We start from the raw sequence: 27,850 nt of genomic DNA on the forward strand, positions 1-27,850 counted from the left end.
AGTTGGATGGCTCTGCTCAGACAGAGAGAGAGAGAGAGAGAGAGAGGTTGCAAAGGAGAATTAGAGACAGAAAGCAAGGAATGGAATGGAAAGGAAGCTTCTTCTAACCAGAAATAGAGACTGCTGAGGTTTTGGGTGAAATCTGTGGGACAACACTTGCTCTTTATTTCTCTGAAGCAAGACAGAGATGCCATTTAGTTGCTTCTTCTTATTCTTAGCTATTGAAGTGAATGGTGAGTATTTTCTATGTTAACACTGATAGGTGGGAAACTCCAGCAACTGACATTTTGTTATTTGGTCATTATGATTTTCTTTTTTAAAAGAAAGAAAGAAAAGAAAAGAAACCCTGCACAAAGATTGCCACAATTCTCTGATGGATATCTGGAATTTTGAGAGACCGACATTTCAGATGTATTAGAAATGCAAACGTTAGGTTTGTTCAGCAGCTGTTAGCACACCAGCATGCCAATACACACTGTCTTTTTAATGATCTGTAAGTGCATGCTCAGCTCTGAATTCTAGAATCCCAGCACTGATCTTAAATACAGCTTCAGACTGGCTGTGGAGTTGCATTCAAAATTTGGTGCTGCTGCTAAGAATTATACCATGGTAGCTGTGGCTGATCTTGTATTTGACTCTTTGCTTTTTTTAGAAGTTTTCAGTTGTTCTACCATTCTGTTTCAAAGTAGTATGCATGTCCACTTGGTTGAAGCTTACCACAGGATTTTTATTCCTGCCATGAGAAGTAACAGCAAATGGAGAAAACTGGCAAAGTTTTGATCATCAATCACTTCTGTGTGGCTTCGTTGACTTAAGATATGTTAGCAGGGAGGGTGCCTTGCAGGTCCTCTAAAGAATGTCTAGTTGTGGGATGGTTGTGCTGCATGATTAACTCTGGCTTATATTTGACATAGCAAATAGCTGGTAAATGTGACTGTGAATGTCTGTGGCTGAGATGGTATATATAAAATTCTATAATATTCCGGCTTGTTTTTGACCAATATATTTTATTTCACTTTTCTTAAACTTTAGATAGATGATAGATTAGATAGATAGATAGATAGATAGATAGATAGATAGATAGATGATAGATAGATAGATGATAGATAGATAGATAGATAGATAGATAGATAGATAGATAGATGATAGATATAGTTGAAATATATATCTATGGGGAGGGAGAATACCTTTCCTAAACAGAATTAAGGTCCTGTATAATGCAAAGTGCTCACTGGAAGGACAGATCCTGAAGCTGAGGCTCCAATACTTTGGCCACCTCATGAGAAAAGAAGACTCCCTGGAAAAGACCCTGATGTTGGGAAAGATGGAGGACAAGGAGAAGGGGACGACAGAGGACGAGATGGTTGGATAGTGTTCTCAAAGCTACCAGCATGAGTTTGACCAAACTGCAGGAGGCAGTGGAAGACAGGAGTGCCTGGTGTGCTCTGGTCCATGGCGTCATGAAGAGTCAGACACAACTAAATGACTAAACAACAAAACAACAATAATGCAAAAGCAATTTAGAAATAACATTTTAATCAGCTGAGTTGTCTCTTTAATCATATGCCTGTAGGTCCCTTGAAAATATTCAAGTGCCCTGTGCTGTCCATTTACCTGCTTAGAGACATGGGTTGGATCCAAAGGCACAAGGTGCTTCTTCCATTATAGAAAGGTTTCCTCTGGAGAAGGAGGGAACCTCTGGAGCCAATCCAAGGCTTCTCCACAGACATCTAAACAATATTAGGCTCCCCTGTGGCAGTGAGGCTGCAGCTTTCCTCTCCCTTCAGCTGCCTCAGGTGTCAAATGCTGTGGGCTACAGGATCTTTGGCCAAGCTCTCTAGTTCTGCTGAGCTGGGTGTATCATACAGCCTGTCAGGCACCCCTTAAACTAGCCTGATGTCCTCGGGCATGGTGGAAGATGCGGTCTTAGTGCCAGTGTTGAATTAAGATTATTCAGCCAGTCCCGGCAGCTTCTATACATGTAATATGAAGTGCAATGTTGTCCTTTGCCTCAGACAGCAAAAATTGGAATGGATAGGGTAGTGATGACAGGCACTGTGCCTGCTTTGGCCATATACCGTAGGCCAAGTAACTGTAGATGGAGGAGATAAAGTTGGCAAAGCATTTTGCACACCAGAGTGTTGCTTAAGCAATGGTGTTATGGATAACAGCAGTGCACCTTTTTGGGTAGGTGAAAATGCACAATGGAGCATTGGTCCAATCTAAGGCATTCATCCATAATCCTAATCATGCTGCCAACACACCAGCTTCAGTAGTCTGTGAGCAGCATGTATTAATGAGCACTCTGTTGTCCTTGAGTTGCATGCTCTGTTGCACAGAAAACGAGTGCAAACAGCAATATGGGAAGAAGGGGAACTAACATCAAACTGTAAGAAGAACAAGGACTTAGGCTGTTTATTAGAAAAGCAAGCAGTTGGGCAGCTATTTGCTGTGGAATTTCAGTCTCTTGCTTCTCTTCATACATATCCACAATGACTAAGATATTAAAGAATGCCCTCTAATATTATGCAATAAACCCGGGGGGGGGGGGATAAATGTTTTATCCTTCCCTTCAAAATAAGTTATTCCTGATTCATGTCAGACTATTATTATTATCATTTAATTATATTTATTTATATCTTGCCTTCTCCCCATACTGGGACTCAAGGCTGCTTACAGATAAAAACATAGAAAAGATAGTCATTAAAGAGGAAGTCAGCACTAATAGATTTAAACCAATATACGGTATGTTAAAAGTACTGATGATAACAACAACAACAACAACAACAACAAAGCATCACAGCAGTAGCCCTTTCCTTTCAGTTCTTAAAGGCCTGTAGGAATAAAAGGTTGTCACCTGCCAGCTGAAGATCAACAAGGAGGGAGCCAGTCTAACTTCCCTAGGAATGGCATTCCAGAGTTTCTGTTCAATGTTTCCAAACTGCATTTCTTTTTAATTGCACTGTTGTTTCAATTTTCCTCTTGGTCTTTCCATGTATACAACTTCATTAGTTAGTTAGTTAGTTAGTTAGTTAGTTACATTTCTATCATACGTCTTCCTCTTGCCATCCCCCCCAACCCTGTGAGGTAGGCTACACTAAGAGGCAGTGACCAAGGTCACCCAGTGGATTTCATGGCTGAGTGGGGAGTCAAACCCTGGTCTCCCAGGTCCTAGTCCAACCACTACAGCATTGTGACTCCAGTATCAAAGCGATTCACATGCAAAAGTTTGCAGCTAACACTGAACATCTTTTTATAAGAGGATATTCTAAGTTATCTCAAGACAGCCCAATGAACATCAGATGATCACAGATTATTGAGGGTTCGTATATTATTAACCTTCCAGGAGAAGCGATCTTGGGGTATGAGGTCCAAAACCTGCTTGCACTCTTTTCTGTGACAGTTTGATTTCCATATTCTCTGTTTTATCCTTCGGCAATTTCCAGTATTGTCTTAGATGACTCACCTAGCATATTTTTAACTTTAGAAAATCTTGCTTTAGGTCCTAAAGCTCCAGAAACGTGGTTGTTATTATAAATGAAATGCCAGCATGATCAATGTCACATATAAAGCTGGTGGCTGAACAAAAAGTCTGTATCTAAAGTGACATTAGAAGAGGGAGAAGAAAATGTCCCTTTTGCATACGGAAATACACGGCAAAGGCTCTATTTCCTCAGGAAAGGCATTTTTTAATAAGGCTGGGATGAATTCTCTCCCCTGTTTCTCAAAATTCTCTACGAAACAGAACTTCCGGGTTAGCGCCATCGGTAATGGCGGAATTCCTCTGATCAAGAGGAACCCGCTCCGCGAAAATCGGGTCTTGCCGCCGCGGCGAAGGTGGAGACCCTTTAAAAATCCCAGGCGGAGGAAGGGATTCGGCTGACACCAGGAGCGCCCCCCTACTCACAAGGAAACCCCTTTTGGGGGGATCCAAAGCGACGTGGGGTGAGCGGCGCGGTGTTTTGAATCGACCGCTATTTTTACGGAGTGAAACCGCACAGCCGTTGCCGGAGAGCGCTGACTTTTTCCTGCGGATAATTGGACTCTAAACAAGTACCCGTGAGTAGAACGGAAAATTGGATTAAGAAACATTTTAATTTGGCACTGAAGCGGGAAGGTTCTAAACAGGAAGTCCGCCTTCCGCTTTTGTAAATAGACTGAAGCAAAAATTGTGCAAGCTAAAGTCTGGAAAGTCATATATAAAGGTTTAAAATTCCTCCAGTTTTAACCATCAAAACCCCTCTTGGAAGCAGGAGTAAAGAGGGGGGATTTTGATTGTTCAAGCCTGCAGGAGAGAGAGTAAAGAAAGATAAATTTCCACCGTCTCAAACCTGGGAACGGGGTGTCAGAGACAGAGATTTTTGGGGAAGTTCATTGACTGTGAATGGAATGCCTTTTGACAGATAGTTAAAGAAGAGAAACAAATTGATTCCAATGTTGCCTTTTGCATTTAAAAGAAACAAAAAAAATTGAAAAATGAAAGTAATTCTCTTTTGTTGGACCTGCTTTCAAAAGATGGATACAAATAGAAATTGTCTCCTCTAGAGGGAGCTTGTTAAATTGTTGCTGGAGTCGATCTGGGGATTTCACAGCTGTGGAGATTAGGATCGTGACCTTGAATAAAAATGTGTTTGGAAGAAGTTTTGGTGCTTGCTTTTTGCAAGACAAGCGCTTTGTTGGAGCAGATGCATGAGAAGATGGATTTGATGACCGTTGCAGTCAAAAATTTTGGACAAACAGCGAATATTTATACAGAAACCATTCAGGAGCCAACCCAGGAACCTGTTTTGACAGGGCAAGTGCAAATGCAGAAGATAATGGAGGAGGTTGCTGTTGAACCTCAAGTAACACAAATGGAGAGACCTGAGGCCCTGCAGGAGCATAAGCCGCTGTCCTTGAAGACTGAATTTGGAGTGGGCCAGGGGGCGTCTGGAGTTGTGGGGGCCCTTAATTTTGGAGGGATTTTGAAACATGGTTTTAAATATTCTCTGGACTACACTGCTGACTGTGGGGAATGGAACTGTGGGAAATGGTGAGCTGCGGAGAGATGGAGATATTTTTGAGTTGGAGTATCCCCGAGACCTACTCCTCAATGAGAAAGGAAAGAAATTAAGAAAGAGATCAACAAAAGACAAGGTAAAGTGCAGGTACAAACAAGAAGAAGATCTGCGGAAGGGACATGGAAAAGACTTAAGAGCCTCGGACATAAGATTACCAGGTTGATGGACTAGATGGAATGGACAGTAAGAACTGACATAACCCAAGACCAGGAAGAAGTGACGTTGGAGGAAGATTGGAAGAAAATTTTTAAAAAATTATTTTGGGAATAAGTGTAAAATTAATGAGCATTAGGAAAAATATTGGAATAAAAATACTTGGCTTTAGTAGAAATGATATAAGGAATTATGTACAAATAAATATTAAGTTTTAAGCTTCAAGGTATTTTATGGTAAGATAAGGTTAAAATAAATTAAGGTAAATTGAATGACAGAATATAGTGAAAGATGGAAAGGATTTGCTGAGCTAATTAATAGGTTAGACTGCTAAGACAAATTACCCAATAAAAATTGAGAAAGATGGAAAGAATTTGCTGAAACAAATAACTAAACTAGAATACAAAAAGGGAGGTTTGAGGAGGTCGATGAAACAAGTAAATGAAAGATAAAGATATGGAATGTTGGATGTGTGTTTTTTTATTGTTATTGTTGTATTGGTTTTTATCCTTTTTTCCCCTTTTTATGTATTGTTATGTATGCTTTGTTAATTTTTGTTGTTGTTGTTTGCTACTTTTCTTTTTTCTGTAATTTTTGAAACTTCTAATAAATATCATTTTTTAAAAAAAAAATCTCTACAAAACAGGAGCCAGTTTTCTGCTGCTTCTGTAGAGGAGGTGGATAAATTTCTCTTTAAAAATCAGGTGTTGGTTACTGCTTAGTTTACTAGGCCTCACCAGGAAGTGCAGTGCAAACAGTGGGAAGCTGTGGAGAGTATGGTGCCCTGCCTGGAATGCCTTGTGATGCAACAAAACATGGTATAAAAGATGCTATGCTAATGTTTTTTCCGTTCTGTTTATGAGCAACATTTTGTTTAAAAGTGTGCCAAAAGGGAAGGAGCAAAGCCATTCCCAACTAATTGTGAAAACGCAAGAGTTATGTTCCAGATCTTTATTTCAGGAGTCAAAGTCTCATTTCTGTGCTTTCACCCAGAACTATATCTCTGGAATGAAACAAAAACAGTGAATACTAAATATGTGAATAAACACAAATGACCACCCAAATATAGGAAGGACACAAGCTGTAATAAGAGTATTCCTCTAAAAGTGTATAGTTTGAACATAGCTAGCTGAATGAACACTTTTTGTTCACTCGGCACTGGCTGTGAACTCTCTCCATGTGGTAGAAGAGGAGACAGGATTGCTAACAAGATTTTCTGCAACCAACATATTGTGCAGGGATGGCGACCTCTTCCCCACTCACAAAAGAAGACACAAAGTTGTGAACGCTTTGTGTCGTATCTATATTTGTATCCTCTTTTGCACATGGGGTGGAGGGCCTAAGAGTAAATCAGAGGCCACACATGAGTAATAAGATGTCCAGCAGACAGCATGTCAACAGGTGAAGCTCTTCTCATCATTGTATTTCAGGAACTGCCCCCGGAAATGCTCAACCTGCTAAATTTCTTTCTGCCCACACAGCTGTCAAAAACATGAACCCTGCTGTTCTCCAAAGCTAAGCCTACACCAGGCAAAGAATTCAAGTTACATGAGTTGCAAATCAGTTGGATCTTTCATCAATGGATCTTAAGCCGACAAAACTATGTTCAGCCTAAGATTAGACATGGTATTTCAAGAGGGGTGGTGGTAATCATGAGACATTTAAGAGCCACAGAAGCAAGGTTCAGGTGCCCATGCTTGGATAAATGCAAGATTAAATTGTGAAAAAGCAAGCAGTATATTTTAAGAGCATTTGTTGCTGTTTTTTATTATGTGTACTTAAATGTTTATTAAGTAAATGTTTATTATTAAATAAACATTTTTAGAAAGCGCCAAAAATAGTACTGTGAAGGCACTGGCCTGATGTTGATAGTCAAAGAGTGCCTAAAAAGAAGAAACACAAGACTACTTTGCTGTGCATGCACCATAAATGTGAAAAATTAAAGGATTGCTCATGTAATGCTGCAAGTGCCCTTGCACAATGAGACCCAATATGTGCATATCAAGGCTGTTTTCAAAAGCGATATGAAGAGCGCGTGCCATGATTGCATCTCTTCTGTGTGTCATTCATGTGATCAGGGAGAACAGCAACAGAAGCTGCTGGCAGTTATGTGGGATGTGTGCAGAACTTTTAGCTCCTTAGCTTGAAGAACCTGCTTTTCCTTCCTTTGACCAGCATTTGATTTTGTAGGGACTAGGAAATCAGCTCCTGAACCTGCACCAAGAATGCAGATCTGTTCTAAGCTAGTAAAATCAATTTGGTTTCTCAGCTGGAAACTGAGGAAGTTCATGAAGGAACAATGTGTTCAGTTGTGACCCCATGTGAATCAGAGTTCCATGCATTACTGAAACCACTTTGGGTGTAATCACAGGGGAATGGAAAGTCTGCATTTGTTCTAGAGTGTTCTGAAGAGCTAGTGCAAAAACAGGCATGCACGTTTTGTTTGTGTGTATATATTATACAAAAACTAACAAATATATCCATAATAACATTCCAAACTCTATAAATTCAGTTGTGCACTCACATTTGCAACAAATAGCATAAGCTTTAGCACATTTACTCTTAGAAGAAGGTTCCAGGGATTAAGTTAAACTTACTTTTATATAAATGTTTGCAAGAGTGCAGGCTGAGAATCACTACAAAAATATTGCTTGGGAAATTAAAAGAACTGATGCAAAATTGTAAGTAACCCAAACTGTAACACTCTTAATTCAATGTGTTTGGACAGTTCAACAATGTAACCTAAACATTGAAAACCTTTCAGTAAAGCCTAGCCTCTTTCTGGTGTTTATTTTTTAATAGCTCTTCGTGCTGCTTCAGGAACTCAGGATTTTGGATTTGGAATTGCATGTCCTCTTGGCTATTTCCCTTGTGGGAATATCACGAAATGTTTGCCTCAGCCCCTTCACTGCAATGGGATAGATGACTGTGGGAATCACGCAGATGAAGAGAACTGTGGTAAGTTGACAGTTTTTCCACAGTGGCTCTCAGCGGGAGTTAACAAAGCCTTTGGTACTACATCACAATTCTTGTTTTCTCAGTAACTATTCTGACAAAAAAACTTGGTATTGGGTTGGGTTGTTTTTTTAAATAACTAAGCATTTTTTTTAAGCATTCTCTTAGCATCGGTCTGGTATAAGCAGCTTGGTTAGCAGGACTCTAAAATCACCTCATGTTCTAAGAAGAAATGATTTTGTATATATTGAATCTTTCCTAAAAATCTATCCATCTAGACAATATTTCCCCCCACCTTTTCCACTAAGTGGTGTACAAAGAATACAACACAACGAAAATGAAAATAAGTTAAAACTATAAATTCAGAATTCAGTTAAATGCCTGCTGGAATGATTGTGATGAGGATGAGGATGAGGATGAGGATGATGTCTTCAGTATGTGCTGGAAGTTCAACAGAGAGAATGCCTATCAGACCTCAACTAGAAGGAATTTCATAAAATTGGGCCCATAATACTGATCACACAACTCTGATCTATGGTGGATACAAGCGATGCATCTGAGCCATGGGGGACCACAAACATTGACTCCACTGAAGACTCAGTGATGAGGCAGAGCTATAAGGGATCAGGAGGCCCTTGAGGAATCCTGCACCCAAGTTGTTAAGGGCCTTGTAAATTTATACACGAACCTTGAACCTGGCCCAGTAATGTATGGGCAGCCATGGTGCAAGCATTTGAGCATGGAGCTATATAATGGGATTATGATACAGAAAAGATGGGAAATCACTAATGTCAATGTAATAGGACATATGTCAAGGAATTGGAACAATAATCCCATTTTTTTCTACCGTAGGAACTACCTATAGATGTATGTTAGTATATATGTAAAGCACACTATTCTGTGTGCTCAAGTGATGATTAAACAGTGGATAGATATCATTTGCTAATGAAAATCACATTAAGGCTGGAATCCTAAACATCATGGCCCTTGTTGAACATTGCAGGACTTCCAAGCAAACATGCCAAATTACTTGGTAAACTGAATTGACTTCACTACTACTAATGCCTCAATCAGTGCAAGACCATAACCATAGTGGGGAAACAACCAGGATATTTTTTAGGGTGAGGGTTGCGTTAAATATATGGTGTGTAAGCAGCCTTGGAGGGAAAAATAGTGGTCCAAAATGGCCCCAGTTGTGGTGATTAGAGACATGGCTTCTATCCCATCTTTTATTGTAATTCTTCAAAATTGCTTCTTGGCAGAGAACAAGCTGTTTCTGGCAGAGTGCACACTCTACCCTTTGAATAATTGTGTCATAGCAGAGGAACATGGTTAGAACAAGAAGGAGAGAAATACAAATGGTTTTCCGTAAGGCAGTGTGTCCAGACTTATAACTGAGCAGAAAGATTTGTGTCTAAAAAGTAGCAAATCCATAGCTGAATAATTATATCTTTTTTACAAGTGAGGTTGTTTTTGACAGTGACAACACCCTAAAGGGCCTTCTTGCCCTCTAGTAGTAGCTGGGAAGGAAGCGCAGTGCAAATGGAGAAAATGGAGGGGAGCATCATCAATGGCATATCATTTGCGAATTTAAAAAAGCAGCAGTAAATACCAGTCACATTCACTGGATTCCAGACATGGGACACATAAATGAACACAAGCAATTTCAATTGGAATTCTCTGAGATAAGTTTAAATGATGATGATATTTCTACTGTGTAACTTCTATTAGGTGATAACAGTGGATGGTCTCAGCAGCTGGATGCAATTTATGATAAAAAGGCTTTTCAATATTCCTTGGACTTGGAAACAGATGAATGCTGTAAGTAGGAAGAGAAATAAATTGTTTACTTGTAGAATTTGAAGGGAAAGCATACCACAGATCTGGTGACTGCGGAACCAAGTTTCAGTGGGCATGTGGACATTTCAGTTCTCTTTAAGAAAGACACTGGGACACAAAGCTTTAAAACAATATAACTTGAAATTGCTTTAGATCACATTGATCAAGTGAAAGAATGTGTGTCCTCAACAATCCTGAATTAAGCCAGGATCGTGACATAATAATAAATCATGATTAATGTAAGCCACAGTTCATAAATAATTTCAAACCATGGTTTCAAATTCTAGATTGTTGGCCACAGACCAAATCAAACATGTGAACTACAATAAGCTAAACAAACCACAGTCTAAGTATTGCATGTGGACCAGGCCAGTAAATTTTGAAGCATGACACAAATGGTTATCTGAAAACACTTCTGACAGGTAGAAGAAAAGCTTTCTGACCTTCCATTCCCCTTTCCCATGTGTCTGAACACTACACTGTTGATTTCCACAGGCCTTACAGAATGAAGAAAGAAGCATGCCTGAAATTTTATGCTTATTGCTGCAATGTTTTCAGTGAAAATTGCCTGACATGTTTTAAGGAAAGGTCTTCTTTGGGTGAAAAGGTCTTCAGGTGTCTTATTCTGCTTCATTCATTGAGGCAACTTATTTATAGGTCAATGCACATTTAGCAATATTTACATAACAAATTATTGCTTTCAGGCACTGGCTTGCCTCTTCCTTTGCCCTTCCACTTTTCTGGCTGTGTATCTACATTTGCACGTAACTGTAACCCTTTTCAAAAGTTTAAAAAACCATTTCCTGTCATCTTCAGAAAATGTGAAAATAGAAAGCTGCAATATACTAAGTCAGACAATTAGTCTATCTAGTTCAGTATTGTCTACACTGAGTGGCAGTAACTCCTCTATATTTGAGACAACCTCCTTTCAGGAGATGCCAGGAATTGGACCTGGACCTTTTTATATGCAAAACGTGTGATCTCCCACTGAGCCGCATCCCTTCCTTACTTGTGAATGGGGAGCAGAATCTTGCCAACAGCCCTCACCTTGTCCTCCATGCAATCCATGGGCTACAATGGATGAAGTATGAATTAATTGTCCTAAGCCAGTGCTTGGGAAAACGTGTTCTCCCTAGCAGAGAGCACGTGTTGCAGTGGGGGATACAAGCCACCCATTGTTGCTGGGCGGATTTGCGGAGGGACCCAGACAGTGAATTGGTTAATCAGGTTGCTGGGGAGAATTGCTTGTTGCCAATTTGGAAGGAGGGGTCAGAGGTTTTAAATACTGGACGCCCAACTTTGAGCGTCCTCTTAGCTGCTTGCATCGGATCACCCGCCCACCATCCCTGTATTGGGGGGGGTTGTTCGCTTGACCTTGCTATGCCTGTCATGGGGTTGTCTGCTTTGAGGCAGGGGCCTGGTAGGAATTTGTCCATTTGGCTGATTGGCTGGTGCCATTTGGTTTTGCCTACTGCGTAGCAAATCATCACAACTTGTAAGGTTGGCGGTTAGGCACTGGTTCAAATTGGTTGGTGGAGGGGTAAGTGCCTACCCCTCCAATGGTGGTGTGGGAAGGGAATTCCGTTAAAGGAATCCAGGGGCTTGGCATTCTTTTCGTCCTTGTCCCTGGCATCGGACTTGGGCCGTGCAAGCCACCAGGAGCATGAGGGTGAGAAGTGAGGGACTGAGGCCCAGCTTCATTTTCTCCCCAAAAATTGTTTCCCTGACTGGCTTCCACTGGAATCCGGAAGTCAGTTCTGTCCCCTGGGCAAGGACAGATAGTCGGAACCAATGCCTAAGCAACCACTCACTTGGGTGTATTTAAATAAAGTTGTGGCCAAAATCGTGCCAAAAACCCAAACCAAAATTGATGTGTGAGTTATTGGGGGGTGGCTTGGGGACCTCAACACGCAACTAGTGGTCCTCCAGGTATTGTTTGCCTATAACACATAATCCTTGATGGCTGTGTTCTAGATGGGGCTTTTGGGACTTGTTCAACATCCTCTGGAGGGCCACATATTCCTCACCCCTATATTAATCAATGAGTTGATTTTACCGTCTCTTTTATTTCTCCCCATCATCATGCCAACATCTGCCTCATCTATGGCATTGTCTTTATCCAGTGGTTGGTTCTGTGCCAACAGAATGTTTGTGCCGTGGTTTAGAGCTTGACTGCGATGGTGCTGGTTTGCTCGTCATTCCTTCGGTCTCTTCTAATATAACTTTGATGTAAGTAAAAAAAAGCGGTAAATTCTGGGTATAGCTTTGGATCTCTGTTCAGCAGGTGGTAAAAGTTATCAGGGCTAGGTTACAACTGATAACAAGGTGTTACTGGCAAACCATGCAAAGATGCTCCTAAGCCAGTTTCTGAGAACCAGCTTGAAAGTGGATGCAAACAGAAAGTCTAGGATGCTGCTATCACCCTCAGATGAGATTCTTATTTAGTGCACACACAGTACCATTTTGGGAAAGGGCAAAAAAAGGAATAATAAACACCAATGCCCTCTAGTGAGCAACAGGAATTATGTTTTAATTTTAAACCTGATTTTTTTTTATGCTGGCACCTGACTGCAAGACCAATCTCTGATCATTAACCATGCTGGCTGTAGGCTTATGGGAGCTGATGTTCAACAACATCTGGAAAGCTGGGTTACCCAGCTCTGTTACATGCATAAAAAATACATTTTGTAAGGACTCTTACAGTAATGAAGGAATTCAGAGAGCGGGGGCGAAATAAAAGTTGCTCAAGTATTGCTCCAGGGATAACCTCTTCCTACCTAAAACAAATGCACATCGTTTTTAGCACATCGTTAAATTATGGAATTTGATGCTACATGATGTGCTGATGGCTACCAACTTAGATGGTTTTAAAAGCTTGGCAAGTAAGGATGTAAGTGCTACTATAGCCGCAGGATACTTGAATAATTATTGCTGGGCAATAACCATGGGAAAGTGCTATTGTGCTGCTGAAGGGCTTCCCATAGACACCTTCTTGGCAACTGTGAGAAAGAGGATATTGGACCAGTTGAGGTTTTGGGTCTGATCAAGTAAGGCTCTTATCATGTGCCTCTGTTCTTAATAATAGCTTTATTATTAGTGTTGAAATTTCTGGACCCATTTTTAAAGTTGAGGATGCTTATGAATTTGTGAATAAAGTTTGTTTGAAAATGGCCATCTTCGCTGCTCAGGATGCTTAAACTGAGCAGTGCTGAAGGACAGAAAAATTATCTAATTTAAGGGCCATAGCACCACTACATTAAATATCAACCTGAGCTTTGCTAAATTGAGGCTTATTCTGTGTGTGAGCAAGTTTTCAGCCTGCAGTTGTCTATCTGTGACTTGATATGTCCCTTTTGCAAAGAACCGAGTTTAATTTTTTATGCTCATTAGGTTGCTTAGTGAAAGGTGTGCTGAAGATCTGTTCCAGTCATGGAAGAGTAATTATCTCATACGGCACAATTAAGAGACACCATAGGAAAATCCCTTGCTGAGTTCTGTGACTAAAGTATTTCCTGTATTGTGAGGACCTCTAGGGTTTATATTGTTAAGTGCAGAAAAACTAAAGTCTCTTTTCATGAACCTGCTCTGTGTGGCGAATGTCCCTAAAAGGTTAACTGAAGATCTTCACAATTAACTGTGCTTATGTTATGAACTAACTGAAGAAAGTTATTAAGAATGTAAGACAATCCCTACTGGGTCAAGCCAAAGATCTAGTCCAGGATCTGTACTCTTAGTGACCAGTCATATAATTATAGGAAGCAAGACTGCTTTGCTCACTTGCAATTCTCAGCAACCATCCAGAGACATTTTGCCCCTGAAATGGGACATAGTACATAGCCACTTCAGCTAGTAGCCACTAATAGCTTGATGAATTCATCTAAAACTGCAGTTGTTGAAAAAAACAAGCTGTTAGCAAATAATGCTCATGCACATACAGTATATACATTTATTTACATATTGATTGATTTATTCTGATCACGTGTCTCCCATTCTTTAGTGTTTCCACTAACAAGGTGGCTTACTGAGCAAGCAATAAAATCAACCTACATAGAATAATTTCATTTGTGGAAATGTTTGTCAACTGTATAACCTGGTATCAAAAAAATGTGCATGTACTGTATGCTGTGAGTCATTCATCTTTTGTCTGTTTGTTGTTGTGTTACAGGTCCCTAAAAGGGAATCAGCTGAGAAAGCTTATTGCCAATGTTTTCAAAAAATATCAGGATCTTCAATACCTGTAAGGCAACATTTTAACTTCAAATTACCAACCTATTGCAACATAATTGTTTGGTGATGTAGTGACCAAGGATGAGTTCACACCTTACATTTATCATGGGAAGTGTTTGTTGGAACTATGGTTTGATCACTTGACTGCCTGACATGCTACTGTCATGGATCAGCTGACTGTACAATTAACTGACATTGGGAGGCAAGTTGAGAGGTGATAGTTGTATCAAGTGTTTGTATGAACTCAGCCTAAAGCTAGAATCCTAGCCACATTTACTTGGGAGCATCCCCCACAGCAAAATCTCTGAGATGACCTATATAGGATTGCAAACACAAGGCTATGCTTCTAATTATGTCATGTACATGTAAACTGTTGAAACTGGTGGTATATGTATACTCAGAGGTATACTCTGAGGTATATGTTTTCAAGATCCGGAGTAGAAAGGCTCCTATATGAACTACATACTCTAATATGAACATATTTATGTTGTTCATTTAGGCTGTTCATTCAAGCCTAACCAATTGTTTTATTAATATTTGAGTCTAACCAATGGATGGTCAAAAATAACCACTCAGATTCTTACTGGCAGTAAACTTATCCTAAAGTCGATCTTACTGTCCATCATATTATAAGGAAGTACAGTTTAGAACAGAGCAATACAACAAAGAACCAAAAGTAAACTTAGCAAAACAGTATGAGACTATATATGGGTGGGTATTCTTTGTCCTTTAAATAAATTTTCATTTAATCATGATTAATTTGTTTTTTAAATGTGATCATTTATGAAATAATCTTGTACTGATTGAAATTTAGTTTTTTGGACAGAAAGAGAACAAGCATGTTGATTTTACTTTCCTTTTACAATATTTCTTCAAATGCCATATAGTTCAACCATTCTTGTATCTTGCACCCTCTTCTGGTCACACATTTAAGGACAGTTATGACTGTAAATTTTGTAGGAAAATATAGTACTGTCATTAAAGGAGGCAAATAGTGGGAATGCAGGCTTTTGATTTGCTTTGTTTGATTTGCTTTGGTCATCTGCTCAATTCTCTCTTGAAAGCCACAGTCAAGTGTCCTATATTTTAATTATAGAAGGGATACATTTTTAACATAAAAATATTAAAATGTTGAGGTCCCTAAGAAGGTGGACTAAATTATTATTATTAACATTTTATTGGTGGCCGCCTATATCATTCAGGCTCTGTAAATATTTTTAATGACCTTCTATTGTCATTATCTTCACAGGTACCTTCAAAATAATAATATAAGTTTTGTGTCAGGACATGCTTTCAAAGGACTCTACAATCTGACAAAGCTGTAAGTACTTCCCCTGCAGTTCTACAATATTTTCAATATATTCCCACATTAATAATAGTAATAATGACTTCAGTAGGTTTGTTGTCACATACATAAACAAAAAATGTCATCCATCATCCCAGTAAGAATCTCCAAAATTGCCCAACTAATCTACAACCAGAAGCTGTCAATGGAAAACCCAGGGTGTACTGCTGCAGACAAATAAGTTTACAAACTCAGTGTGATATATGCCTAAATCTGACTGGTAGGGCAGATCCTAAACTCCCCACCTCACCCCTGAAGGCCATTTTGACAGGTAGGCAGCACAGTCAACCACCTGATGTTACCTGGTGTCACATGAGTCAACATCAAAGGAAGAATTGGCTTCTCACTTAATGTGTGATCCTGATACTTCCAGTCAAGCAATGCCAGCAAAGGAAGAATTGGGAGTGCACTCTTGTGTGCTCCTGATTCTTCTTTTCCAGCTGTAGGTCAAGGCTCTACAATGTTAGGCAAGGATGTAGAAAACCCAGTTGGAATTCCCACTCAACTATGTACTCACCTGTTATGGCACTTTTCCACACACAAAAATCATGCTCAAAGTGGCTATTATGAAATGCCCTAGGGTTTCAAACACCACTCTGAACAATTCAATAGGATAGGGAAAAAATGAATGGATGAAAAACCAAACATTGCTCAATGACCTTCTATTATGTTTTATTGGTCTTGTTTCAGATATCTGAGTCACAACAAGATAACCTTTTTGAAACCCCACGTCTTTGAAGATCTACATAAACTTGAATGGCTGTATGTACCACCTTTGTATCTCAATAAGGCTACAATCCTGAACATACTTACTGGGGAATAAGGCCCACTGGATTCAATGGGCCTATAAATGATAAAGTGAGAAGAGGTCTGTTTTAAGGATTAAATGCTATATAACAATATGGAACATATCTGACTAGACAAACATGCATATGATTGTTCTATATACAATGCACATCGCCACCTCTTCCCTATCTCTTGGCAAATACTTTGCCAAGAGAATGAGAAGAATCTCAGCTTTGCGGGGCGGGGGGCTGGGTTGCTTTTTTCCAAAGGGAAAACTACTTTTTGGAGAGAACTTTGCACCTCATGAAATGGAGGGGGAAAGAAAAATCATCAAGATTTGCTGTTAAATCCAAACAATGATTGTTGCAATTTATCTATTTGCTTTTCTGGAAGTATCCTCAGTGGGGGAAATGTTCACTCATTTTTATTCCTTTAAGAAACAGATCTAAATCAGTCTGTTTGGAAGATTTTTGACAGGGTCATCTCGCTTTCCCATTCCTGATTTTAGCTTGGACAGACATCTGTAACTAGACATCTTAACACTGTTACCGTATTTTAAAAAACAGAACAGTTTCATTGTTACTGGTAATTGTGATTTAAAAGCAAACAGTGCTGAGCAGAGAGCATTAGTGACATAGCTGTCAGTATTCTGAAGAATTAACTGCATGACAACTTTTTCTACTGCACCTTTTCAAAGGAAGTATTGTCTTATGGGATCTGTGACATACAGCAGCTTCAAAATAATGTTCTGTGAAGTGTCAAAGTGCTCATCAAGCACTGCAGAAGCTGACAAGAAAATTGTTCATTTAAGTTCCTTTCCCACCCACCCCCAAACCTATTTTCAATCTCTCGGGGGGGTAGTTTCTGTCATCATTTTGAGATAAGAACACACTTACCTAGAAGTGAAAGCCACCAAATTCAGCAGGACTTACTCTTGGGTAAACATGCATAGGATTGTGCCGAGGATCACGTTTTAATTAGATTTTTAAAAGTTTTACTCATACGGCTATTTCCAGCAAGCTTTTTCTCCTGAAATACAGTAGTTTCAGAAAAATTGCCTCTTAAATCATAGTCACCTTCAGTATGGTCATGGCGTTTGTGTGCCCATCTGAACCACAAACTGAGATGATTGTGTTGATTTCATACCAATAACTCTGTATGAATTGGCTTTCTGTGCTGCAAAGGTCCCCAGAGCCTCATTCGCAGTGGTTTGAAGGAAATGGGTCTATCATTTAGTAGCTACATAAGAACCTGAGTTCACAGTATGGACTAGAACATAAAATGATTGGCACATTATAAGTGGTTGTATGATGCCATGATAGCAATCCATTTTTATCTTCTGTTATAAATGAATATAGCTTATAAATCTGAGGGAAACAGGTTGCTATGACTTAGCAGTATTTTTAACCTAATATGCACCATTTTCTGATTTACAGCATAATTGAAAACAATACAATAAAATGTGTCTCACCACTAACCTTTTATGGGCTGAACTCACTAATTCTCCTGTAAGTATTGAGAAATTGATGTAAAATACCATTTATAATTTTAAAAAATACAAAAGCAAAGAGCTATGTTGAACAGGATAGTATCTTCAACCTCATCCCCACTCCCACCCCACCCCCACTCCACATGAGAGAATAAGTTAATGTACTCTAATCAGCAACACTTTACTATCTTCCCAGTGGTTTTTCACTTCAGAAACAGAAATAGGCATATTCCACTCTCTGCAGCCATTCTTTTGCTCTTAATATTATCATTACAGTGAAAATAAACAAACAAAACTTTAGGGGACTGTTGGAATTAGTTGTTTAAATGAACTTGATTAACAAATACAGTAGAAGTAAGGATTGCAAGAGGTTGCTTATAATAGCAATTGCTCATTATAGAAAACAGTCTTCCCCATGAAATTTTAATATTCATGTTTTGATATTATCAGCAAATGCAAATGGTTTTGCTGCTACAATGAAGTGCTGTTTATAAAATTGTTCATTGCAGCACAAACCTTTGTTGTGCCAAGAGAACATTTCAGGGCTTTCTCCCCAATTTGGACTCCATTTTTAACTTTCTTAGCAGAAGTTGCTCTCGTATTAAAGAGACCCGTTTTCACCAGTTACACTGACCTCTTTAGGTTGTTCAGAAAGATTGAGAGAAGAGGGAGCTTTGTCAGAGCTGTATGTCCAACAGTGAAGTGGTACCACCACCCTCTTACAGTGACAATACAGTGGTACCTCAGGTTAAGAACTTAATTCATTCCGGAAGTCCGTTCTTAACCTGAAACTGTTCTTAACCTGAAGCAGACTTTAGCTAATGGGGCCTCCCGCTGCCGTCACGCCGCCAGAGCATGATTTCTGTTCTCAACCTGAAGCAAAGTTCTTCACCCAAAGTACTATTTCTGGGTTAGCGGAGTCTGTAACCTGAAGCGTATGTAACCCGAGGTACCACTGTACCATGTTACCCATATTTCTAAGTGGAGCATTGGGTTCTGAAACATCTCTACAAGGGAATCAAACACACGTGGAAAACCTACTACAGTATTCTTGAAGATTATTTTAAAATAACTGTTGTAACCCAGATAACCATCTTTCCATTACTATCAACCTAATATTATTTTTCTTTCTCTAGAGTTCTGATGAACAATTCTCTTGCCCAGTTGCCTGATAAACATCTTTGTCAACATATGCCAAGGATAAACTGGCTGTGAGTCTACATTTTCCTATGTTACTTTATCATTAGATTTGGTTTGAATCAAATGTGTCCCATTTCTTGTTCATAAAGATTCTCTACAAGAAAAGATTTAGCAATTATGTGTTGAAAACAAGAAAAAATAGTTATTTCTTATCACAGGAAAGGCATGTTAGGGCTTCTGCAGTGAATATTTATTTTGTTTGTTTGCACTGAAATGTGGTTTCTACAATAGTTCTGGAAGACAGAGTGAAAAAGACAACATGCATGCAAAGAGTCCTACCATATTATCAGTCCGTATAGAAGTATCTGAGGAATATTTGCTGTTAAGAATTAACAGGATATTTCCTTTTTTTTCCCCAGGGACTTTGAAGGCAACCATATCCACAATTTCAGGAACGTCACCTTCATCTCCTGTAGGAGTTTAACAGTCCTGTGAGTTTGAAGCATTACTATTGAGCCAAAAAGAGACCTTAATGGTCCTAACAACTTACCTGCATGGGCCTTGCTGGAGAAGGAATTACATACACCTTTGGAAGAATCCATGTAACCATTAAGTCAGCCTCGATTGCTCAAGGCATATGGAGCAGAGCCTGATCTGAAGATATTAGTGAGCCAGAGAAGGGATGGGGAACCTGTCTCACTCCAGATGTGGCTGAACTCCCATCTGTCTCAGTTAGCATGGCAAGTGCTATGGGATGATGGGAGTTGTAGTCCAACAACATCTGGACAGTAAGCGGTAGTCCAGCAATATCTAGTTCCCCATTCCTAGGCCAGAGACTACAAAGGATTAAATGACGTCTCACCTTAAAACCCACTAAAATAGCTTTTATCATTTCAGCGTTTTGAGAAGAAACAAAATCAGCTCTGTAAATGAAAATAGCTTCTCTGCTCTTCAGAGATTAGCTGAACTGTAAGTAAACATTTTCCCTGAGAGCAGATTAACCACTTTTTTGTGATCACATCTTGTAAGCAAGCATATAGTTTATATTATTGTGACAGTGTGTGTTTAGTCCTTCAAGCACTAGTCAAATTGTCTCAAAAATGGGGAGGGGGGTCATTCAGGACTGGGACAGTGGCACAAGGAGAAGGGGGAATTAAAGAAGACAGAATGAGGGTGCTTCTTAAGTTTTGAAGCATTGATGGCAAAATAAGCAATCTGTTTACTAAATTCTGGGGATTTTTCCCCGCAGAGACTTGGCTAACAACAAGATCAAATCGCTTCCTCAACACCTATTTAAGGATCTGAAGGAACTCTCACAGCTGTAAGATCTGTAATAAGTCCATTGTTCTTTGAATGTAAATCATTAAATGTTTTTAATTGATTTTCTCTGGTCTGAAATTGTGTTGGAATGAAGAGGTGCACCTGCATATTATATGGATGATTTCTTTTTGAGATAGCTGTCCCAAAAACTTTTGCTTTGATGTCTGTTATACTGAATTAAGATTGCTTTCCAAGATTATATTAGTATTGCCCATTGTTTGAAATTTTAGGCTGCAATGTTGTATGTACAGTACCTGCTTACCTAGAAGCAAGACCAATTGAACTCAATGGTGTTTACTTCTAAGCAGACATATATATTAGGACATATAGTCCCATAACTCCAGGACTTACAAAGTGAAATCTTCTAAGTGAGAAGCCTCAGTAAGAGTTTTCAATATAATTTCAAATCCCAAAGCAGAACACAAAGCAAAGATTATTTACTTCAGTTAGGTCACTGCCAGTTTGTTTACTTTTTTTAAAGGAAACAACTACTCTTTTATCTACAACTCAATATACTGAGGGAGTAAAGACACTTTCTTATAGAAATGCTACTTTAATTAAGTTTTCTGAGCCAGTTGTGGGTTTTGTTGTTTTTGGCAATTGAATCTGTTTAGTCACAATTTACACTCAACTGCACAATCAATATTAATATGTACATATTTTCATTTTTTGATAATTGAGTCATGATAGCATCAAATACACATGACAGAACAATAAAATTGCCATTTAAGCTATGACTTACTCTGTTCTTTTGACAGAAATCTTTCATACAATCCGATCCAGAAAATAGAAGCAAACCAGTTTGATTATCTTATTAAACTCAATTCACTGTAAGTGTGTGTCTTCCTTTTGAACAATCTTTCGTCAGCTAAGTCAATGCATTCTAGTATTTAGCTATTCTGTTTTAGAACAAGGTAATTTTAAATTATGGATAATATATGATGTACCAAGGTTAACTGGAAATGGCAGAAATAATAAATGATATATGCCTTGATTAATGTAGTTACTTTAGTCTTTTGAAACCTTCAAATCACAAACTATATAAAAACAAAGGAATCTTGCTATATTAAAAAAAATTCTAATTATTAAATTTGACTGTTAAATAGTCCAATAAAAAATAACAGCCTTCTTTCGAATATTTAGGATTATCATGCAGCTGCTAGCCTACTATTAAGTAGTACTAGCCTTCAATTAAGTCAAAATTCTTGAGACATAATTTTGACATCACAGACTTTATTGTGCTTTGAGCTGAAAACACTGTATTCAGTAAACTATGTGTTACCATTAATTAACTTGCCAACAAAATACATTTTAAAGATACATAGGTTATGCTGAAGAAGCAAATTTATTTTTCAGTTAGTTCCCTATTAATAAGACATAAACTCTGTTCTAATTTTTATAGAAGCCTAGAAGGCATTGAGATTACAAATATCCAAAGAAGAATGTTCAGCCCACTTAAAGAGCTTTCCCATATGTAAGTATCATCTACAAGAAAAATTTAACAAGTAGCAAGGATACCTTTTTTTTCGTCCCATTGGACGCACCTAGTTTTTTGGTGGGGAAATAAAGGGAAAAAATTTTTATTTTATTTCCCCCCCAAAACCAGGTCGAGGAATCCAAACCAGGTCGTGGAACAGCAGTATGGCGGCGCTGTGCCTCCCCGCTGTCCCCCGAGCTTGTGGGGCTGCCCGATGTCTGCCCGAAGCGTGGGGCGCTCTGCTTCAGCGTTCCCCACACTCCGTGCAGCAGGCTGCTATCCGCAGCCTAGGGAACCCTGTGGGAACTCCCGCAGGGCTCCCCAGGCTTGCTGATAACTTCCTGAAGCCTGGAGAGTGAGAGGGGTTGGTGCGCACCGACCCCTCTCGCTCTCCAAGCTTCAGCGAAAGCCTGTATTCGCCCCATAGGACGCACACAGATTTCCCCTTCATTTTTGGAGGGGGGAAAGTGTGTCCTATAGGGCGAAAAATAAGGTATTTACCTAACCTATCATCTTCCATAGAAAGGTAGCAGAGAGACCTGCTAAGACAATTCTTTGAGGTCTTATGTGTGCTAGATAGACCAGTCGATTTATTTGATTCCATTAGAAAGCTTGCATAAGGGGGGGATTACATAACTGTGCCCTCCTATACTTAATGCTACACAAGTTCTTGTGCAAAGCCTATGCATCTCTGTACATAAATATGATAACTGTTTAGTGCTTGGACTCACTGTCATCAGGATTGTTGCTATAGCTAATGCCAATTTCTACAACAAAATATAAAATCCTGTATATAGAGGTTAACTAATATTCATGTACTGTACATGAATATGCAATGTGTATTTATCAAGCATCAACTAAATAAAATTCAGGTCATTTTCCCAACCAATTCTCTTTTTAATCTCAGGGTCATGGGTTTGAGCCCAACATTGGGCAAAAAGATTCCTGCATTGAAGGGTTTGGAGTGGATGATCTATGTGGTCCTTTCCAACTGTATGATTCTCTTTACCTTATTTTAGTTTGTACTAGTTCAAGGAATATATGCATTGTATTATAAGGCATACAACCCCGTACACCAAAGATTGATATGCAAATTCCCTCTGCTTTTTTACCCTCCAGATATTTCAAAAAATTCCAGTATTGTGGCTATGCTCCCCATGTACGCAGCTGCAAACCAAATACTGACGGAATCTCCTCCTTTGAGAACCTCTTGGCCAGCATAATACAGAGAGTATTTGTCTGGGTTGTGTCTGCTGTCACTTGCTTCGGGAACATCTTTGTCATCTGCACGCGGCCTTACATTCAATCGGAGAACAAACTCCATGCTCTGTCGATAATGTCACTCTGCTGTAAGTATCTAGGCATGCCTCGCTCTTTGCTAGATTTTCACCAGAGGTTATTTAAAGAGAGTGTAAACGAGGCTAGTATAAATAACATACACTCGCATGTTTTCTCCATAGGTGCAGATTGCCTCATGGGAATATACTTGTTTACGATTGGAGCCTTTGACCTGAAATACCGTGGGGAGTACAATAAGCATGCACAGTTGTGGATGGACAGTATCCACTGTCAGCTGGTGGGATCTCTGGCTGTTCTATCTACAGAAGTATCCGTTTTATTGCTAACCTACCTGACTTTGGAAAAATACATCTGCATAGTTTACCCATTTAGATTCTTGAGGCCAGGAAAATATAGGACAATTTCCATATTAGTTCTCATTTGGATGATAGGGTTTGTAGTTGCTTTTATTCCACTCAGCAATAAGGATTTTTTCCATAACTACTATGGCACTAATGGTGTCTGTTTCCCTCTCCACTCTGAGCAGTCTGAAAGTACTGGAGGTCAGATTTATTCTGTCATAATTTTCCTAGGTAAGTAAACTCCAGGTTCATTTCTCCCCAAAGCAAGTCCTTTATGTTCATGACTGCCCTGATCCTGTAATTATCTGTGCCTCCCACATGCCATCTGAAGCAATTTGCATTTTTTAAAACCTGTGTGTTAAATTCATGTCAGATTATACATAATTTGGCCAGAAGACCCTATTCTAATCTGCTCATACTCTGAATATGGATACTCATCTTAATGTCTGCTTTCATCTATGAAACACAATTTTATATAGGTTTTTTTAATTCTCATTATACAGCACTGAATATTCATTGTGAAATAATAAATTTATAGGTTAAATCACATATATTACTGTGAACAGCTGTAACCTACAAACTGCTTAAACCATAGAACTCATGCAGAAGTTAGCAAGACTAAACAAGTGTCAATTAGTCTGCATACATTATTGTTAATGGGGTTTTAATTCTGCAATCTAAAAAGCAGTTACATCCAGCAAATGTGGACTTATAGATAAATATATTTCAGTTCTGAACCTCTTACATTTGCACACCATACATACTAGTCAACAGATTTTAAATTTTAACCTGGTAAAGAGACTCCTAAATAGAATTAAAACTGTTTCTATTTTGCAACAGGTGTAAATTTGGTAGCATTTATCATCATAGTATTCTCCTATGGAAGTATGTTTTATAGCGTCCATCAGACAGCAATTACTGCAATGGAAATCCAGAATCATGTGAAGAAAGAGATGACCCTTGCCAAACGCTTTTTCTTCATCGTATTTACGGATGCACTATGCTGGATACCCATATTTACACTAAAATTACTTTCCTTACTTCACGTAGAAATTCCAGGTAATGCCAATTTCCTTCTCAATTGCTCTGTTGTTGTTGTTTTCAGTCTGTAATAGGGAACTCAAGGGTAACTTACTTCTCCTGGACCATAGAGGAGGGCAAGTGGGCATGTAGCACCCTGCTTGTGGTTAACACTTAGCTGGAATGAAATATTCAACGCAGCAATAGAGAAATTAAAATAATAATTTATTTGTCAGACAAATAAATGATAAGCACAGTGGTATATGGTTACCAAAGCTCTGCCCCTTCCAGCCCTGATGGCCAGCACTTATATTTCCTCAGCCCAGCCCCCTTGCTCCTCCTTTGGCTGCCTCTGTCCAATCAGCCTGGTTGAAATTCCTATTGGCTGTTTGCTAGAACCAATCATAAAAGATACACCCATTTCCTATTACCTTTTATGGGAGACAAAGAGCTATATTTCCTTCTATCCATAAATGGCAGACAAGTAGCCATATATCTTACATTTGCCTCGACAAGGCACCTTAATTACCAGATCACCTTTTGCCCCTGTTGCCCCTGCATTCCAAAACAAATGGCTAAAACAAATGGCTCGTGGTATTAAATTCTATCTAAACAGAGATCTTGGGTTCACATTCTCACACACCATCAATGAAATAAGAATCTAACATTTCTTACTTTCTAAATCCTTTGCCTAATTACATTAAGCCAACAAATCTCATACATAACATAGATAGCTTTTTAGAAGAAAAGGCCTTTGCAAAGTAAAAAGGAACTCAGTAAAAAACAGCTTCAAAAGAAGCTGGTTTCTGCCTGGCATGAAACATACAAACATTTGCAAATATATCTTTAAGCTCATTTTAAAATACAGGCCTTGATCAGATGCCTCAGGCAAATCTAAAATAGTGTGGGCCCTGCATTTTAAAAAATGCACCATCCTCATCCTTTAATCATCCCTGCTCAGAGTTCCAACCATCTATGCCTGCTTCCAAGACACTATAAAATGTAAGCTCAATAATGCAACTGTGTCCTTCCACTGCTCCCTCTTGTGATTTTTTTCTTTTCTAAATGATGCTTAGAATTCCGTTTAACTTACTTGGTGCTCATTGCACAGGGACAGGCTTTTTGCCTCCTTTGTTTTTTGTGAGGTGTTAAAATTGTACTACTTGGGCTTCCTAACAGCATGCTAACACCTCCCTCTTTTTTCTCAGTTGCTCTGTTTGGCTCCAGCCTTTTGTAGCCAGCCACCCAATTTTGCTGTTGGAGGAAGTGATGCCTATTTACTCTAATGCACATTAGAATATCAATCAATACGTTCAAATGTTTGGCAAGATTTGAAATGTTGCATATATTCCCCAGTAATATCTGGTCTAGTGACATACTATAGCACAGGTGAGGAAAACCTTTGGCCCTCCAGATGTTGAACTACAACTCCCATCATCCCTGACAATTGGTCCTGCTTGCTGGGGTGGATGGGAGCTGTAGTTCAGCAACATCTGGAGAATCAAAGGTTCTCCACACTGCCACAACATATACCACGTTTGTTAAAAATACACAGGCACAATTAAGTAAATAATGTTGTTTTTTTCCCTTTCCCTTTAGGTTCTATAACTTCCTGGGTTGTGATTTTCATATTACCAATAAATAGTGCCTTGAACCCTCTTCTCTATACATTAACCACTAGGCCTTTCAAGGAAATGATTAATCAAGTTTGGCACAATTACAAACAAAGAAGATCCTTGGGAGGCAAAAACAGCCAGAAAATGTATGGACCATCATTTATCTGGGTAGAGATGTGGCCTACGGAAGATACCTCACCAGAGTTGACAAATCCTGCCAATTTTACAGATTCCTCTGAGAGTTAAGTAACTTGACATTCAGCAAGCCTGAAAAAGACACATGAAAATGATTCGGAACAAGTTAAGACTTGCACACTCAGCACTGTTATCTTGAAGATCCTGCCACATAAAGCTGCAAAGAAACAGACCCCTTGCTCCAGGCCATGGAATCATTTTTAAGCATGACAGAAGACAAACTATTGAGCTACCATGACATGCATCTATTAACAACCTTTAGAAGAACTAGCCATATGGAGAAGAGGTTGGAATTAATGGGGAAAATGCTTATCCTGGTGAATTTGCATTGTGGAATTGATGAGGAAATAGAAAGTGAAAGAAACTTGGTCAGAATCTTTTGACAGTTCTAAAACACTTTTTAATTTGCAAGGTTTGTGGTAACAGTTCTTCTCGGTGATCAGTATTACATCTAACTTGTAGGCAGTATTATCTAAAACACCAACACAAAAGCTGAAGTGTCACAAATTATTTAATATTTATAAATACAACTTGGCTACTTTAGTTCCGGAAGTCTGAAAACAGTCAATTTCCTTGCAGTACAGTTTAATATGGGAGACAGCATTTTCTATTTCCAAGTTTGCATGGTGAAGGAGCAAATAAATATAGGAATGGCAATGAGAGATTTCATAGATGTTTGCACTGGATTTCTTAAAGGATTGAAGAATAGAAGTTATATAGTTGCACTTTAATGTTTACAGATTTTTTGATTATCTTGAACTTGGCTGAAAAGAATGTTATTTTATATCTAGTTTCTACTAATATGTACATATGTTGTTGTGTTTGCAAATGAAGCACTGCCTGAGGAAACATGATCCAATAATATTTAAACCATATTTAAACTATATATTCATATACAGCTATTTATGCTTAGCTTTACTACTGTATATGTGAAGATTTGGAGTTCATTAATGTAAAATAGTTGTATTTCTAAGTAACACCTTCTTTTTCATTCATTAAATACATATCTATTTGACCCTTCATCAAAAAATGATGTAACAAAGCAGAGTGCAGTAATGAACAGGAAAACAATATCTACAATAAAACCATCAAAGCTATTAAAATATCACAATAAAACCAACATAAAATAAAATAAGGAAACAGACCTTAAGTCTCATCAATTTGTAGATCTACAAAAGCCTGATTGAAGAGGTATGTTTTCAGCTGGCTCCAAACAGTAACCACTGTTAGCACTAGCACAGAACAAATGTCGCCACAGAAAACATCCAATTCCAGCTCATAACACAGGGTCCTTTTGCAATCAGATAGACTACAATGTCCTCTCCTATAGATTTTAATGCATAGGCACGTTATATAAGGACAGGTGCTCTTCAGCTATTTGGATCCCCAGTCATCAAGGCCTTTAACACCATGAATTGGATCAAGTAACATGCAGGCAGCCACTGAAGAGCCTTCCTGCGTTCTGGGTGGCTGCATTTTGCAGACCATCTACAAGAGTAGCTCCAGATAGAATGCATCACAATAGTCCAACTAGGAGATTGTAAAGGTAAAGAGACCCCTGACCATTAGGTCCAGTCGTGACTGACTC

General features: G+C 38.9%; 1 protein-coding gene across 1 annotated transcript; it reads left to right on the forward strand.

The window, feature by feature from the left end:
• RXFP1 (relaxin family peptide receptor 1) lies at positions 1–27,850 on the forward strand. Its single transcript, XM_081926326.1, has 18 exons — positions 1–233; positions 8,016–8,171; positions 9,900–9,989; positions 12,131–12,236; positions 14,173–14,244; positions 15,484–15,555; positions 16,270–16,341; positions 17,802–17,873; positions 18,991–19,065; positions 19,414–19,485; positions 19,892–19,963; positions 20,244–20,315; positions 21,073–21,144; positions 21,717–21,788; positions 22,911–23,140; positions 23,252–23,662; positions 24,272–24,490; positions 26,051–27,850. Exons 1-18 carry the CDS (start codon positions 188–190, stop codon positions 26,311–26,313), a joined length of 2,244 nt encoding a protein of 747 aa, XP_081782452.1. The 5' UTR covers positions 1–187; the 3' UTR covers positions 26,314–27,850.

This window comes from Podarcis melisellensis (genome assembly GCF_964234715.1).
Source record: "Podarcis melisellensis genome assembly, chromosome: 9".
Classification (NCBI taxonomy): Eukaryota; Metazoa; Chordata; class Lepidosauria; order Squamata; family Lacertidae; genus Podarcis; species Podarcis melisellensis.